Source organism: Oncorhynchus mykiss, chromosome 15 (genome assembly GCF_013265735.2).
Source record: "Oncorhynchus mykiss isolate Arlee chromosome 15, USDA_OmykA_1.1, whole genome shotgun sequence".
Classification (NCBI taxonomy): domain Eukaryota; kingdom Metazoa; phylum Chordata; class Actinopteri; order Salmoniformes; family Salmonidae; genus Oncorhynchus; species Oncorhynchus mykiss.
In genome coordinates, this window is record NC_048579.1 from 23203696 (window position 1) to 23221635 (window position 17940).

The window sequence follows — 17940 nt, forward strand, 5'->3', positions numbered from 1 at the left end:
CCTCATGAGCTTCGTTCGATTGTCTTACCAAATCAGAACCCCAAATATATGCTTGTTTTACTAAATTATTAGTAAACAATGCAAGCAAACACTATAGCTTCAAAACATTGTTAAAACAATAATTTGTATGAATTTGAGGGTGGCCAGCACCATCCCTTAGCTGTTTACCAACAAGTGACGGGGTTGAAAACAAAAACCGTTCTTTGGGAATTGTTTTTAAATCCCAGATTGCCCCTTTAAACGAAAGAAATGTGTTAATTGTGTTATTTAGTGTGCCTATAATGTGTATGAGAGGCCTATATTGAAACTACATCCATGTAGCCCCATAGTTTAAGAGACGACTGACTATGTGTTATACTTTCATGTATCTTATTATATAATAACGTATTATTTAGTGGAATCTATTATAGATGACCTGTGGGTTTCTATTCAGTGATGGAAAGCACTTGTTATCCACAAGCAAACTATGCTTGCCCCAATGAATAGATTGCCAAATCACGTTGCTGGAAATAATTATTGGGCCTGCAAACTCCATTTCACCGTCATAATTGAATCACATACTTTGTAGCCATGAATGAGTTACTCTTCTCATTAATATTCCTGTTCAGAATGACCCTACCATCTTCCATGGCATTTGGCTGGGCTGAGAACAGACGCATCAAGATGCGCTGGCGCCGTGAGTATATTCTCCTTGATTTCTATTAGCGGCTGATGTCTTATGATAAAGCGTATATAGTAAAATATTATATATAACTGACATAACCTCTGAAACAGGGACATCTCTTGACTAAAGGCCTACTCATATAAATGACAAATTTGTCCTTGTCCCGAAAGGTTTGAGAAACAAAACATAGCATGTTCTTTTGCATATTCAAATAGTGAAACCGGATAAATTAATATACATAATTTATTAATTATGAGTGTCTAATCAATGTAATAAATCAGTGTATGAAGATTTAAGACTACATGCTATGTAGGCCAATATGTGTCCACTTTAGCTAGTTGTGATGAGGATGATAATGATAATGATGATGATAATAATAATAATTATTATGGTTAGTCCGACTCTAGTCTATCTAGGAATAGCCAACTTTAGCATGGTCATATGAATGTTATAATGAACTGGGAAATATTTTTTTCGATTCAAACAATTATTATTTTCTATGTAAAACTGGGTATCGTGTGAATTTCCCACCCTCAGGGACACTTTTATGAGCTCCCAAGAGTGGTCGCTCTAGGCTGATTTCACAGTGCTTTCATAGGCTAGTGCGTCAGAAAATGCTAATGTCCGAATGTATTATGAATTCAAGCCTCTGGTAAAAAATGAACTTTTCGTCGGGAATAAAGTTTGAATAGGCTAAAATCAGCTATTGGAAACCAAAACTGAAGTCGCGTCTTGTTGGGAGTGTAATTCATCCTTATGTCAAACAAGACATCAAACTAATAAGTTTTGCCTCTTTTCTCCCTCTCCAAAATGCCGGTATTTAATATGGCTGGGTGTCGGACAGACTGCGTTGAGAAGCCATTCTCCATTGGATTTCAGAAATTCGGCCGTTTCGTGGGAAGGCATCCTTGGTGGTTCTTTATCTGCCCCCTGGTCATCTCTACAGCGCTCGGGACTGGGTTTTATTTTCTTGAGGACATGGAGGCCAACAACATCGAGGACCAATTTACACCAGTAAACGGACCCGCAAAACTTGAGAGAAAATTTGTAGAAGAGAACTTTCCGCTGAATAACTCGGTGTATTCAAACCAGAGACTGTACACCATGGGGGAATTTGCATCCTTCATAGCGGTCTCAAGAGATCCCAACATCTTCACCAATGGAGCCATCAAAGAAATATTAAGTTTAGACAAGAAGGTCCGGGAAATAAAACTTTCGAGAGGTCATGAACAGCTTACATATGAAGGACTTTGCGCCAGAAAATCCAATAAATGTATTCCCAATAAAATATTAGATATCATGAATCATTATGGTAGCAACATTGACCAGACTGAACTCACCTTTCCATTTTTCCGTTTTGGATTCACAACAATATTTCTAGGATATTCTGTCGGTGGAGTTAATGTAAGCTTAACAGTCATAAAGAGTGCTAAAGCAATACGACTTTTTTATTGTCTGAAAGAAGGTAACCGCTCTACAACAGATCTGTGGCTAAACGAATTCCTCAAGGTTTTCCCCTCCAACCAGTCACTGAATTTCATCACGGTAAGTAGACCTAGGCCATATAGCAATGTAGCCAAACATGGATTTAACACATATTGTAGAACGTATTTATTTATTGGCGGAATGTTGACTCTTTTTTTACCTCCTATATCTACCTCCTAATTAGTATGTCTTCGTTTTTATAGAAATAAAATGTCTAACATGAGATTGTGCACCATTTGTAAGATATGCATCCCCATCGCATAGTCTTTCACACAGATTAACACATGGGACAGACTTTACACATCAACGAACAAAAACGCATTTGTTTTGTGGAATCTTTCCTCTTGAGTTAAAATGATCCTGCACCAGAATTACTCCACCGTATGATGACGAGTACCTCCAAAACTGACACAGATTAGTCTGCTTGTGGCTCGTTTAGAGGGGTGTGCTGAGAGAATTCTGTGGGCCATGAAGCATGACTAATCGCACACTGAATAGCTGTTATCTTTGTCTTTGAACTGCTTGCACACAAGCGGTCTCTATTGCATGATTGTGGCTCATTCAGCACGGCCAAGTCTTACATAAATCAATAGCCATTGTTATTCCTTCACTTGGATGAGTCTCTTGGCAGCAGGCCAGAGATGAGAGAAGATGGTAGGGAGATCCGCCAGTTCACTTGCTGGAGAGAGCAAGCTAGTGCAGCGTCTATTGACACGTAGTGTATACTGTTATTGAGTGCATTGCTTTTCAGAGGCTTACTATACTATACTGTATTGTATGTGTATGGAAGAGTAATTCTATGGCACGGGTTTTTGTCTTTGGTCAAGTGTGTGTGTGTGTGTGTGTGTGTGTGTGTGTGTGTGTGTGTGTGTTCTTGTGTGTGTGTGTTCTTGTGTGTGTGTGTGTCTGTGTCTGTGTGTGTGCGTTTGGATGGGAAGGTTGACAGCATAAATGATGACATGCCCTAATTTTGCATTTCATCTTCCCAGGTTACACATTCTACATCACTGTCTAGGCAGGTGGAATTCGAGGCCAACACCAGGGACGTTATCCCCTTGTTTTCCATCACATATGTTATCGCCATAGTCTTTTCCATTGTGTCTTGCTTAAGGTATGTATGTGATATATACATACAACACACAGCAAACCTATTATGGCGTTCATCAATGACTGACCTTTGGGATTCTTTGGTTCACATAGGCCCAAGGTCTGACCGGTATGTTGTTGTTTTTCAACAGGTTTGATTGTGTGAGGAACAAGGTATGGGTGGCCACCTTTGGAGTATTATCTGCAGGGCTAGCGGTGCTGTCTGCCTTCGGGATGATGCTGCATATTGGAGTGCCTTTTGTAATGACTGTGGCTAACTCCCCCTTCTTGATATTGGGTAAGGAGCTATGGATACTTTTCATATTGTTTTGTTCAAATCCTGGGTGCATGACTCTTAAGTCGGGTTGGATAAAAGCGTCAACTAAATGAAAGATATAATAAAACTGAACAAAAATACGAACGCCACATGCAACAATTTCAAAGAGTTAATTTCAAAGAGCAATCAGCATATGAGGAAATCATGCAATTAAAATAAATTAATTAGGCCCTAACCTACAGATTTCACATGACTGGGAATACAGATATGCATCTGTTGGTCACAGATGCCTTAAAAAAGAGGTAGTAACGTGGATCAGAAAACCAGTCGGTATCTGGTGTGACCACCATTTGCCTCATACAGCGCGACACATCTCCTTCGCATATAGTTGATCAGGCTGTTGATTGTGGCCTGTGGAATGTTGTCCCACTCATCAATGGCTGTGCGAAGTCGCTGGATATTGGCGGAAACTGGAACACGCTGTACACATCGATCCAGAGCATCCCTAACATGCTTAATGGGTGGTATATCTGGTAAGGAAGCAGGCCAAGGAAAAACTGGGACATTTCCAGCTTCCAGGAATTGTGCATAGATCTTTGCGTCATGGGGCCGTGCATTATCATGCTGAAACATGAGGTAATGGCGTCGAATGAATGGCACAACAATGAGCCTCAGGATCTCATCACGGTATTTCTGTGCATTCAAATTGCCATTGATAAAATGCAATTGTTTGTTGTTCTTAGCTTATGCCTGCCCATACCATAACCCCACTGCCACCATTCGCCACTCTGTTCACAACGTTGACATCAGAAAACGCTCGCCCACACGACACCAGTCTGCCATCTGCCCGGTACAGTTACAGGTACAGAAACCGGGATTCATCCATGAAGAGCACACTTCTCCAGCGTGCCAGTGGCCATCGAAGGTGAGCATTTGCCCACTGAAGTCAGTTGTGATGCCAAACTGCAGTCAGGTCAAGACCCTGGTGAGGACGACGAGCATGCATACGAGCTTCCCTGAGACGGTTTCTGACAGTTTGTGCAGAAATGATTTGGTTGTGCAAACCCACAATTTCTTCAGCTATCTGGGTGGCTGGTCACAGATGATCCCGCAGGTAAAGAAGCCGGATGTCCTGAGCTGGCGTGGTAACACATGGTCTGCGGTTGTGAGGCAAGGAGTGAGGACGTACTGCCAAATTTTCTAAAACGACATGGGCGGTGGCTTAAGTAAAAAAATTAACATTTAATTCCCTGGCAACAGCTCTGGTGGACATTCTTTCAATCAGCATACCAATTACACGAGACATCTGTGGCATTGTGTTGTGTGACAAAACTGCACATTTTAGAGTGGCCTTTTATTGTCCCCAGCACAAGGTGCATCTGTGTATTGATCATGCTGTTTAATCAGCTTGTTGATATGCCACACGTGTCAGGTGGATGGATTATCTTGGAGAAATGCTCACTAACAGGGATGTAAACAAATGTGTGCACCAAATTTTTGAGAAATAAGCTTTAAGTGCATATGGAACATTTCTGTGATATTTTATTTCAGCTCATGAAACATGGGACCAACACTTTATATGTTGCATTTATATTTTTATTCAGTATATATTATATTTTGTATATGTTATATTTCCTCTGCAGGTATTGGTGTTGATGACATGTTCATCCTCATATCCTGCTGGCAGCAGACCAACGTTCACGCCCGGGTGGAAGACCGCTTAGCAGATACATACAAGGAGGCAGCCATTTCCATTACCATCACCACCCTGACAGATGTGTTAGCGTTCTACATCGGGCTCATGACTCCATTCCGCTCTGTGCAATCCTTCTGCCTGTACACCAGCACGGCCATCTTGTTTTGCTTTCTTTACAGCATCACCTTCTTTGGGGCGTTCCTCGTACTGAATGGGAGGCGTGAGAACAGCAACAAGCACTGGCTGACGTGCAAGGAGGTCCCAGAGGATTGCCCCGTGGGTCGCTCAAAATGGTACGACCTGTGCTGTGTGGGAGGAGCTTACGACCGCCATACTGGAGCAGAGGAAGTACAGCCCATGAATCACTTTTTTAAGAAGCACTACGGCCCTTTTCTGGTAAAGCCCTGGACCAAGGTGTGCGTGATCCTGCTCTATTCAGTGTATTTGTCCATCAGCATTTATGGATGCTTCCAGATACAGGAGGGTATTGACCTTCGCAATTTAGCTGCTGATGATTCATATGTGAATAGGTATTATGATGATGAAAAAGCCTACTTTTATGAGTATGGGCCAAATATCATGGTAATCATAAGGGGTGAATTTGCATACTGGGAGGAAAAGAATATGTTGGATCTTGAATCTTGTGTAGAGGACTTCAAAAACCTGTCCTTTATTGAGAAAGATATCTTTACATCCTGGCTGAAATCGTATAAATATTATGGGTACCATACAAATCTGAATTTGAGTGTTGAAAATGTTTTCAAGACAAACCTAAGTTCGTTTCTGAGATCCTACTCTGACTTCAAGCAAGATGTAAATTTCACAAATAATTCCATCCGTGCCTCACGCTTCTTCATCCAGACTGTCAATATCACTACTGCCATTGATGAAATGAACATGTTAAACAATCTGCGAGATACTGCTAGGAGATGCTCTGTCCCTCTACTGGTATACCACCCTGTCTTTATATACCATGATCAGTACGCTGTCATAGTGAGTAACACCGTTCAGAATATCTCCGTCACCACAGCAGTCATGTTATTGATCTCCCTCCTACTGATTCCAAACCCTCTCTGTTGTCTGTGGGTGACGTTCTCCATCGCTTCTGTCATTGTGGGCGTTACTGGTTTCATGGCATTGTGGGATGTTAATTTAGACACCATATCCATGATCATTCTTGTTGTCTGCATTGGATTCTCCGTGGACTTCTCCGCACACATTTCCTATGCCTTTGTTTCCAATAAGAAGCCAACTGCAAATGAGAAAGCCGTGGAAGCGCTGTTCCATTTGGGCTATCCCATACTTCAGGGTGCTTTGTCAACCATACTGGGCGTGATAGTGCTGTCTGCTTCCAAGAACTACATCTTCAGAACCTTCTTCAAGATCATGTTCCTTGTCATCTTTTTTGGACTGTTCCATGGCATAACTTTTATCCCTGTCTTTTTGACATTCTTTGACTTTTTCAGCAGCAACTCAGGCAATGTCAGCCCTCAGGAGAAAAGGGCGCTGGAAAACGAAGCCATGACCAACTGCCAGCTCAAAAACATCCAAGAGAAAGCCATTGATCACGACAAGCAAATCTATGACAATCACACCTTCCTGCCAGACAATCAACAATTATTCCCAACACAGGCCTGTCCCTCAGTCTGGACACTGACTGTCAACACCCATCCCACCCAAAGTGGTCAGATGTGCATGGCAAGCACAGTTCCCATGTTCAGAGTTGATAGTCAAACATATGAAGTTCAGATGTACACAGCTAGTAATGACGCTGTCACGGTCAATTGCAACCAAAATCTGGGGGCTGGTGAACATCATTGTGTGATTGGAAATAACCAACCACCAGTTTCGCAGGAGTGTAATGCCCCGTTTATCAATTGCTCTGATTCTGCAGATCCTGTTCCTTGAACACCCCACTGTGTGATAAAGCATGTGTTGTTGTTTCATGCAGCGTATCTTACAAATGAGGTTTATGTCAATCGTAAAGCCCTAATCACAATGTTGTATGGTTTAAACCTTTTTGACTGGATTTTTGTTGATGACACTCAAACATATAAGCTTCAAGTGGCCATCATGTAAAATATATCCATACAATTGCTTAACTGTTAAAGTTCTACAAAACACATTATTTAACTTCGCAGCAAGGCATCAGTGTTGATGGGTTACTATATATGTGGCATTGTTGATGGATTACTATATATGTGGCATTGTTGATGGGTTACTATATATGTGGCATTGTTGATGGATTACTATATATGTGGCATTGTTGATGGATTACTATATATGTGGCATTGTTGATGGATTACTATATATGTGGCATTGTTGATGGGTTTTAAAACCACCATATTCATGTTTTGTATTTGATGAATCCCAAGCTTTACTGATACATTAGAATAGTGTTCATGATCTGTACAATTTGAGATTGTGTACTATTACCAATATATTTGTATAAAATGAAATTGATTTAACTTTCTGCTCTCGATGTCTTTAAAGGATATAGAGTGTTAAAATAACTACAATAGCACTTCCTAGAAACATTATCAGTTCTGTTGGGTTTGCAATTGATAATTAATATTTTAATCTATTAATTATTGATACTGTTAAAACACATACCATACTATGTATTGAAACCTAATAAAACAGCATTTACTCATTTTCACATGTATTCAATTTATAATTTTAAAATAAATGATGTTGTCCTTGCTTACCCTTGGTTTAGGTAGTTGATTTCTACAGGTGATGTTTGTAAACCACAAGGTGGCAATGTGAATACATGAAGTGAAGAAAACGTGTGCTGATATCTAATTGTTTGATATTTGTTTTGTTCACCATGTAATTTATTACCTAGGAGTTTATATTCTGACCTCATAATACTCAATGGCTTCTGTAACACCTCTTGTAAACAACATTTGTGGAGTACTATACTATGCATTTGAAATAAAAATCATCTCACTTGCATTCAGACTATTTCCAATAAACCATGTCCTTTACGGATATTCCTCTGCACTTTTTTTTTGTCTCAAATGACAAAATGTGAGTACTTCCTTTAATGTTCTACTTATTCTGTGGGTTTTGCATACTTGCTAACGCCTCTGTTTGGAAGAATGACAATGTCACAGAACTTTTAATCATTTATGCAGCAAGGTTTACAGCTAAAGACTGAAAGCAGCTGCAAAATGAGCTTAATGGTCTAAAATTAAAAGAAAACAGGAGCAGACTGAAAATGTGCCTTTATTCTTGGTAATATAGTATAATATAGTTGACAAAACCTCAGGCTTTGATTATGTCACTGGATAATTCAATGAGCTTTTCGTATCAATGGAGTAGGGGTATTTTTGCAACTTAGACTTTAAGCCACACTCAACAAAACTCTAAACCTCCATTTCACAAAATGTTAACATGCAATGTTAACAAACAGAAATTGTTGCTAATTTAAAAATAAAAAAAAATCGGAAATATCACATTTACATAAGTATTCAGACCCTTTACTCAGTACTATATTGAAGCACTTTTGGTAGCTATTACAAACTTGGCACCCCTGTATTTGGGGAGTGAACCTTTGCCCCAATCTGAGGTCCTGAGCGCTCTGGAGCAGGTTTTCATCAAGGATCTCTCTGTACTTTGCTCCATTCATCTTTGGCTTGATCCTGCCTTTCCAAATCATGTCCAATCAATTGAATTTACCACAGGTGGACTCAATCAAGTTGTAGAAACATCTCAAGGATGATCAAGGGAAACAGGATGCACCTGAACTCAATTTCGAATCTGATAGCAAAGAGGCTGAAATCCTATGTAAATAAGGTTTAACTGTTTTTTATATTTGTAACAAATTTGCAAAAATTGAATTTCTTATTATGGGGTTTTGTGTGTAGATGGACGAGGGGAAAAAACAATTTAATCAATTTTAGAATAAGGCTGTAACGTCACAACATGTGGAGGAAGTCAAAGGGTCTGAATACTTTCTGAAGGCACTGTAGCATCCTTTAAAATAAACGGAACATTTACCAATACAAATTATATTAGACAGTGTTATAATCCAAAACCCTCAGTAAAATATTTCAATGTTGCTAGTACACATTGCTGTTTTACCCACTCTCTTTCAGAAGTGTTACCAATGTAGACAGTGTGGTGTTTGGATCCAGTAGTTTAACCAGGGGAACATTCACACCTCTCTCTTGGAAGATGTAATTCTGCAGAGTCATAGCCAACATTGAGTCAATACCCAGTGCATACAGGGCAGTGTCGTCATTTACCTCATCTATGCTAACACTGGTGATCTCACTTAGCATAGCCCTGACATTCTCATGTGCTGTGGAAAGCTGTTGGACAATGGGTTCTGTCATGTTGGTGTTCTCAAGTTCTTGCTCGACCAAAGCTGTCAGCCTGCCTCTGAGAGATGCGTTTTGGGAGAGAACGTGGTTGCTCAGATTTCTGAAGTTGAATTTGCAAATGACTTGCTGTGGATTGTTCATCAACAAACACTTTTCAAGGGCCTCATGGACTTCTGACACCTCCATTATCATCATGCCCTTTGCCTCGAGAAACCTTTGGAAATTGTCTCTGTTCAACAAGAGACCGAGGTTCAAAGGCCCCCAGTTGATGGACTGTCCAGCAAGCCCAAGGTTTCGCCGATAATGAGAGAAAGTGTCCAGGAACGAATTGGCTGCTGCATAGTTAGACTGCGAAGCATTGCCAATGAACGAAGAGATGGAAGAGTAGCACACAAAGTAATCCAATTTGTTGTGCTGTGTTGCATAGTGAAGATTCAATGCCCCATTCACTTTGGGTCGAAGAACTTCATTGAAGTGTGATCGGTCAAGGGTTTCGATCAAAGCATCATGCAACACAGCTGCACTGTGAAACACTCCTTTGATTGGACAGGAGGGAAACATTTGTACAATTGCTGTGATTGCATTCACAACCTGCCCTGACACTGACACGTCACATTGGACACTCATGATAGACACCCCACATCTCCTCTGGAGAGTGTCCATCTCCAACTGCATCTCAGCTGACATAGGACTTCTGGAGAGGGTTGCAATGCATCCACCACCCCTGTGAGCAATGAACTTCACAGTCTCGAGTCCCAAACCCGAGAGCCCTCCGGTTACAATGTACACACAACTCTTCTTAAAGAGCTGCCGTGGTCTCATTAGCAAAGGGATATCAGATAGTGTATTTTCTGAATCCGCATGACCCAAAACTACTTGAGACACAGCCTTAGCTCTGAAGTAGGACTCACAGTGCGCAGTGGGCTGAGGATCTCTTGTGTCTGTCGATTGAAAGGTAATGGTTTGCAGAGATTGCGATACACCATCCAAATGTAATGACCTCAGCCAATTGTGGATCTTTGTTTTCTGTGCCTTTATATTGGCTCTCTGGAAAACATTTGACACGTAAAGTGTTTGGATGTGTGTATGTTCACTCTCATGTGCAAAAATGTTTGCTGAGGATGACACCTGGTTGTCACAGACTACAACAATATGCTTTGCTGTGGCTCCACTGCTTATTCTTACCACTACAGATGGATCAAAGGGAGGCAATACAACAAATGTATTACACTGATCAATGTTCAGGAGTTGTCCACTAAACTGGGGCAGAACGATGGCATTCCATCCTGATTTGTTTGCCGTTTGGGTTAAGACCTTCAGCAGAACAGAGTCAGGTACAGAGGAGATGATGGCCAACCTTCTCTGTTGTTTGACTCTGGGTAACGCTTTGTACAAGATTTCCCATGCCAGCAAAAAGTAGGACACACATGGAGCCTCCTTCAGAAATGGGAGCCTCTTCGGGTTGTAGCATGCTGCTTCAGGAATCACAACCTTAGAAGATGCAGCAATAGGATAACATGAAACTACATGCTCTCCCACTTTCAGTTTGCTCACACCTTTCCCTACAGCTGTGACAGTGCCACTGAAGTCAAGGGCCAAAAGCTGGTGGTTCTGAGAAGCATGTTTGTTCCAGTACATTGTCTGGCCAAAGTTCAGATCAGAGACGCTGACAGAAAAATAGTCTGAGGAATGAACACAAATCTCACTGAGCTGAATCTCAACTGATTTCTCCTGGATGTGGTTATCCTTTACATCACAAGGCATGGCAGACAAGCTAGTCATTCTGTATGGATCAGCAGTCTGAAGGATGAACTGCCCAGAACTCAAAGAGTAGACAGTTCCCTCAGAGCTGGCAATCCCTTTTATGGGCGTACGGACTATCACTGTTGAATATATCTGGCCCCTGCTAATCATGACCTCTGGGTGTTTGCTGGTGTTAATCACATGAACCAATGCCTGAATGTCTTCACTTGACACAGAAGCAAGGTCAATCAGCTGAAAGGAGAGGCCTGGTATCTCAGCAGCACAGGCTCTTGTCATGCCGGACAGGACAAAACCAGGACTGACATGGTCTACGGTCGTCTCTGCTGAACGGTAGGTTATGACTCGGATTGTGCAGGAACACTCGTTTTCTTTCAAGGCAAGAACAATCTGACGATAATGCTCACAGCAGTCAACCAAGCATTCCAATGCCATCTCAGTCGACAGATGACTGAGGTCTTGTACACCCCACATGAACAGTACCTCCTGTGAATCTACACCAGCATCACCTTGAAGAGAGTGAGACACTAAGTCTCGAACTTGTGGGTTGGTTCCAAACTCTCTGTTCAAGACAAAAAATGATGTTTGGTGTAGGTATGGCCTCAATGCTGTGCCAACTCCCAGGATGTCCTCAAAGATCAAGGCTTTGGGTTTACGGCTTACATGGGTATTGTCAGTGATGGTGAAAAGTTCATTGTGAAAGAAGAATGACTCTGCAACATGTGAACAATTTCCTAAAAACGAGATCCTCACATGCTTTAGTTCCACTAAAACATGTCCGTCTTTATTGGAAAAGCAACCACAAACATCTAAGTAGTCTGAGGTTTCTTGAATTGCTCTCAGATACATAATCATGTCCTCCTGCAGAGGTGCTGCTATTACCACACTGCCAATGGCAGATGGGAAAACCGGCCTGGTGGTCAGTCCTCCAACAGCTACCATAGCAGTCATTTGCAGAAAATAGTCCAACACCACAGGGTGAAGGAAGTACTCATGAAGCTGTTTCAGCACCTCACCCGAGACCTTAATTGCTGACACCGCCTCCTTGAATTCATCGCCGAAATGTACATCATCCAGCTGTCTGAAAATAGGACCATACTCAAAACCTGCACGGGAGAGGAATGAATAGATCTCCTCCCCCTTTACCACGGATTTGCACCTTTTGAAAATGACATCCGGGCAAATGGTTTGTTCCTCAACCAATGTTCGTCCACTTCGACAACAAATGGTGCCTGATGCGTGTGTTGCTGAGGGAGATTGTATCTTAAACATGGTCTCATTCTCGGTTGCCTCCAGTACTACTTTCAAACTCTGAGAGTTTGTGCTGAGTGTAAACAAGCTGTGAAAAGTTACACTCAGCTGCATCGAGCAAATCGGCATCTTTGGTCTTGAACTTGCCATTATTGAGGCAAAAGCCAGTTCAACATACAATGCACCTGGAGCAATGGCAACACCATTGTTTTTGTGCTCCCAGAGATATGCTGCAGTATCTGATGAAAGATTGCATTTGTGCTCTTTGCTCTCATGCTTTGTCTGAGATATCAGTGGGTGTTGAGAGGAAGCTGTTTTTTCATTTCCTTGTCTTACAGCCTCAAAATATACCTCTTTTGTCAGATTATCAAACTGATATCTTGGAAGAGGTGTTGGTGATGCCTCACAGCCTTCGTAGAACTTGTCCCAGTCTACATGGACCCCCTGTTCAAACACTTTGGACACAGTGGTCAGCATTGTCACATGATCTTTTTCTGGCTGCACTGAGGACAGAACTATAGTGTCATTTCCCAGAGTCTCCTGGATGTACCTTTGTAGAGCCCTTCTAGGGCCTATTTCCACAAAGACCACATTCTTCTGGTCTTTGGTCGCTGCTTTCATTGTATGCTCGAATGAAACTGGCTCTCGGATATTCCTAGCCCAATATCTCCCTGTGCTAAAGTCTCCATGGGTGTACATGTCTCCAGTCACTGTTGAGAAAAGCTCACAATCCATTTTGTTCGCTGTCAAAGAACCAATACTTTCCTCAATATGGTCCACTATGGGATCCATCATATGGCTGTGGTATGCAGCAGGTACATCCAGTACACGGAGGAACAGATTCTTTCCTCTAAACAAAGCTGTCAGCTTTTGATGGATATTGTCTATAGCGTCTGCATCACCTGAGAGGGCGCAGGACTGTGGGCTGTTGAAAGCAGCCAGGCAAACCTTCCCAGAGTAGATTGGAAGGATTTTCAGGACCTCTGACACAACCATGTTACTGACCACAAGCATTTTCCCTCCTGTTACCTTACTCTGCAGAGTACTGCGGAAATAGATCACCTTCACTGCATCCTCAAGGGACAACAGACCAGAGCAGTGGGCAGCAGCAACCTCTCCAACAGAGTGGCCAAGAATTGCATCTGGTTTGATGCCCCAGTGCTTGAAGAGACTGGCAATGCCAACCTGAATGGCAAAGAGGAGGGGCTGAACAACATCTGGCTTGGTATAATCATCATTGTCAAAATCGTTTGCTATCTTTTGTGAGATGCCAGTACTTTTGTAATTCTGGAAGAGATTCTCAACCTCTCTGACCTTTTCTCTGAACACTGGCTCCTCTTTCAGAAGCTGCTTACACATTCCCCTGTAGGTCACTCCATTCCCACAGAACACAAAAATCAACCTGTTATCTGACCTTGATGGCTCAAGCTTCCTGTTCATCGCACACTGCAGTTGATTCTCTAAGTCGGGGACAGAGGACGTCATAAATGCTTTCCTGTATTTGTGTCTCAAATGGCTCCTCCTACATGCTGAGGTAAACATCAAAGTGAGTATGTCAGTTTGCTTATCTCTGCTAAGTCTTTGATATGTGTCTGTGATAGACATTGCCAATGAGTTCTCAGAGGCTGCAGACAAAACAAACAACTTGGGACTGTCATAAGTAGTCAATCTGGTGTTGTTGCCTTGCACATACTCCTTCACTATCGCATGAGCATTTGTCCCTCCAAACCCAAAGCTATTAATGCCAGCTAGCCTTGCCATGGGCTCTGTTTTTTCCCACTTCTCTGCTTTGATCGGAACTCTTACATTGAGAGCTTTGGCATCGATACTGGCACTATCCTCAGAGTAGAACAGTGAAGGGACAATGGTTTCATGCTTCATCATTAGGAGTACCTTGATTAGACCTGCCACTCCAGCTGCAGATTCTGTGTGTCCAATGTTGCCTTTCACAGAGCCGATGCGGAGTGTTTCTGAACCTGGAGGTCTGGCTTTGGCAATGACTTTGGAGATGCTGCCTGCTTCTATGGGATCCCCCACTGGAGTTCCAGTCCCATGAGCCTCTATGTACTGGACAGATGACAGGTCAGACTCTGCCGAGTAGATTCTGTGTAGTAGCTCTACCTGCTGGACCATGGATGGCTTGGTGATTGGAGTGACCGTGTGACCATCTTGGTTTACTGCAGTTCTTCTTACTATGCCCCATACCTTGTCAAAGTCCCTCAGAGCCTGTTCAAGGATACATTTGGGTACCATTAGCTGTAATGTTACAATTTATTTATGGTACAAAATAGAACTTTGTGATTTATGTGGTTCAAAATTAAACAACTTCAAATTTGTACAATTTAAAACATAGTAAACATTATACTCTTACGTTTTTCAGTGGCTTCAGCAGAATAATCCCGCAGCCCTCTCCTCTGCCATAGCCATCTGCTCTGCTGGAGAAAGGTTTGCTGGTGCCTTCAGGTGAAATCATCTTTGCCTTGCTGAGAGCGACAAAGACTCGCGGCTCTATGATACAGCTTACACCGCCACAGAGAGCCATTTCACAGTCTCCTGAGTAAAGCAGATTGAATAACAGTTAAGTGGTAATAATATGATTGAAATATGCCAAAAAAATGATACGTCTTTCTGTTAATTATGAATAGAACTACCTTGCTTGATGGCCTGGCAGGCAGAATGGAGAGCCACCAAGGAGGAGGAACATGCACTGTCTATGGCAAACGAGGGACCAGTGAGATTGAAGATGAAGGATATCCTGTTGGCCGCCACGCTCATAGCCGTCCCTGTGCCATTGTAGTGGGTTATGGTGCTGGGTCTGTTGTTCAGGAGGGTCTCATAGTCCCTGTTCATGAGACCTGTGAGAACACATCCATTGCAGAGTGTTATTCACTGTCCTCCCACTTTATATTGTGTCACTGCAATTAAGTGTGCTTGCTGAAGACAAAGCAAAACTGTAGAGTTCTTACATACTTATAATTATTTGACGTCTTCCGCCCACTCAAAAGTTTAAACGATTTTAGCTATAAACACGAAATCAACTTCCAAATGCCCAGACTGCCAACTTAGATTGCTTTTTGGTAGCATTTATACTTTTTGTACTATAACAATATGCTGGTTGCAATATAATAATATTTAAATGAGCTCCCAATGCATTTCAATGGAAAAATAAGCCCATTGACTGTTTAAGTTATCAACTCCAAATTAACATTGAGATGTTCAGACTGACCCTACTTAGACTGATTGCCAAAAGGTTTTTGATACTATATATATTATTTGAACTATAACCATTTAAAATGTGTATAATTTAAGGTGGGTTTGAATGAGAACCATAGAAATACTGCACAGAAGTAGATAATCAAAATGGTCCTGCTCCTTTTGGCCAATTAGCTACAAGACCATTGAAACATTGAGACTTGCCTAACTTCAAATCCTTACATTTTTTTCCCAGCAACTATAAATAAATACACATCCATTAAATAACTCGCCAACAGTAAGTCTTGAAACGTTCAAGCTAGTGATACCCAAACCAACTTTCACATGTTCAGGCTATCCTATCTTATCCAATCAATCAATCTTTCAATCTACCAACATTTTCCAACTACCATTACTACTGCAGTCACTACCACAGTTTATTTCACAACCATAAAAACTTTAAAACAAGCTAGCAAGCATAACATTTTCTTCAGGATATGTACTTTTTTTTTGTGACCAATTTTTTGACATTATGGTTACCTATGTAAACACCTGTTCTGGTCCCACTGACTTTCTCCATTGGCATTCCAGCATCCTCTAATGCCCTGTATGTACACTGGAGTAGGAGCTTGTGCTGAGGGTCCATGAAATCCGTTTCAGCCTCAGTGATGCCAAAGAACTTGTGATCAAACTCATTAAACCTGGCAGATAAACAAGATTCCCATTACAGAGTTCTACTTTACCTTACCATTAAGACGAGTCTTAATGTAAAATATAACAAACACTTTGAAAGTTCAATTTTTCAATATTATTCATGCAACTTCACAACATTTCAAGTGAATAGAGCAAGAATGTCTTAATATCTTACCCATCTATAAGAGCAGCTTTGGTTGTTTGCGTCTTCCCAGGTTTGCTATCATCAGGATCATACCAATAAGTGCTGTCAAACCTCTCGTCTGGAATGTCTACTACACAGTTCCTCCCTTCCAATAGAACCTTCCAGAAATTGTCAAGCCCCTCACCTAAAACAAAAGGGAAAAATTCAGCATCACTCTGGCTTGTGTTATCTTTAGACATACGAAATGTATCAACTCCTTATCTGATCCATTCTTACCTCCTGGGAAATTGCATCCTATCCCAACTATGGCAATTTCGTCTTTGTTGTCCTCCATCTTTGCACCTCATTACAAACAACCTTTGACAAAATGTAAAATCATGTGACCTTGAGAACAGTCTTTCATGCGTTTGACCTGTCCAAAGACTGTGATGAATGGAGGATGCTGTTTCAAAGTCCCTCAAAGTTTTGTCGAAAGCACATTTTTTGCAAAACAGTCTTTACTGGCAGCTGAACCATTCCTGTTGGAGCGGTGTTTGTCCTCTTGCCACAGCTTTCATATTCTACCCCTGGTCCTCTTTATAAATCAACTAACGTCTCACTGATCAGTCAGATGCATCAAGACAAAGGGAGCAGGGGCTCCAACAATAGATTGATTTGTTAGAGAAGCTTTTGAGCAATTTTTAATTAGGGTAGTTTGAAACAGAAGTCACTAATTGCAGGCTTGAGATGAGGTTAAGTTGTTCAGGTGCATACAATGGATGCTTATGTTCTCTTCTGTTGCCCAGACTTTTTATTGAAATCTCTTTGTTCAGTTATCATTATTACAAAACCTAGACAGACTACACGGATAAAATAGATGTGGTGACTAAAACGGTTCCATCGTCGTCTATAGAATATCAGACCAATTGCATCTAACGAGGGGAAGGAGAGCTAGGCTTCTCCCTCAAGGGGAACCAATACTAAGATGACTACATTGACAGGAAATGATGGGAGACATCCAAGACCGTTTTCTGTGATTGAGGGTAATTTGGCTAACAGAAAGAGTGCAGTCTCAGGTCCGTCTTTCCAACATCAGGTCGATTAAGGTCAAAGAATAGAAAGACAATGCACTCACAGTATATGTGCACTCCACTGCAACATGATAACTGCGGGAGAAAACACCCGAAATTCTACTTTGTGCTTTGCACCGAGTTGTTTTAGGGAAGTCCAATATTGCCGTTTACTTCGTGCATCGCAAACTCTACCTTTAAAGTTAATTTGCACTTGAGCTGAAATCCAGTGTTGACCATGAATGCAAACCTTAAGGAAATTGTGAGGCACATTATGAGCAGCACAGTGCTGCAACAATGCTTTGAAATA

The 17940-nt window shown here is 41.6% G+C and overlaps 2 protein-coding genes across 2 annotated transcripts; one reads left to right on the forward strand and one right to left on the reverse strand.

Annotated features, from left to right (window-relative positions):
* The first annotated feature begins 1237 nt into the window (after positions 1 to 1237).
* Positions 1238 to 8202, forward strand: ptchd3a (patched domain containing 3a). Its single transcript, XM_021562745.2, has 4 exons — positions 1238 to 2209; positions 3139 to 3260; positions 3388 to 3533; positions 5156 to 8202. The coding sequence occupies exons 1-4, from the start codon at positions 1475 to 1477 to the stop codon at positions 7114 to 7116; spliced, it is 2964 nt and encodes a 987-aa protein (XP_021418420.2). The 5' UTR covers positions 1238 to 1474; the 3' UTR covers positions 7117 to 8202.
* Positions 8203 to 8421: 219 nt separating this feature from the next.
* On the reverse strand, positions 8422 to 17873 carry pks1 (polyketide synthase 1). Its single transcript, XM_021562748.2, has 6 exons — positions 16858 to 17873; positions 16612 to 16765; positions 16284 to 16444; positions 15203 to 15406; positions 14923 to 15104; positions 8422 to 14777 (listed from the first exon to the last, which is right to left on the reverse strand). Exons 1-6 carry the CDS (start codon positions 16913 to 16915, stop codon positions 9294 to 9296), a joined length of 6243 nt encoding a protein of 2080 aa, XP_021418423.2. The 5' UTR covers positions 16916 to 17873; the 3' UTR covers positions 8422 to 9293.
* Between the last annotated feature and the right edge of the window lie 67 nt (positions 17874 to 17940).

Bases quoted from the DNA above. Each gene is read 5' to 3' on its own strand.
- ptchd3a (XM_021562745.2), top strand. From the start codon at position 1,475: ATGCCGGTATTTAATATGGCTGGGTGTCGGACAGACTGCGTTGAGAAG. The intron at 2,210-3,138 runs GTAAGTAGACCT...TCATCTTCCCAG, and splicing joins AGTCACTGAATTTCATCACG to GTTACACATTCTACATCACT. The intron at 3,261-3,387 runs GTATGTATGTGA...GTTTTTCAACAG, and splicing joins TCCATTGTGTCTTGCTTAAG to GTTTGATTGTGTGAGGAACA.
- pks1 (XM_021562748.2), bottom strand. From the start codon at position 16,915: ATGGAGGACAACAAAGACGAAATTGCCATAGTTGGGATAGGATGCAAT. The intron at 16,766-16,857 runs GTAAGAATGGAT...CTTTTGTTTTAG, and splicing joins AGGATGCAATTTCCCAGGAG to GTGAGGGGCTTGACAATTTC. The intron at 15,105-15,202 runs GTAGTTCTATTC...TGCTTTACTCAG, and splicing joins CTGCCAGGCCATCAAGCAAG to GAGACTGTGAAATGGCTCTC.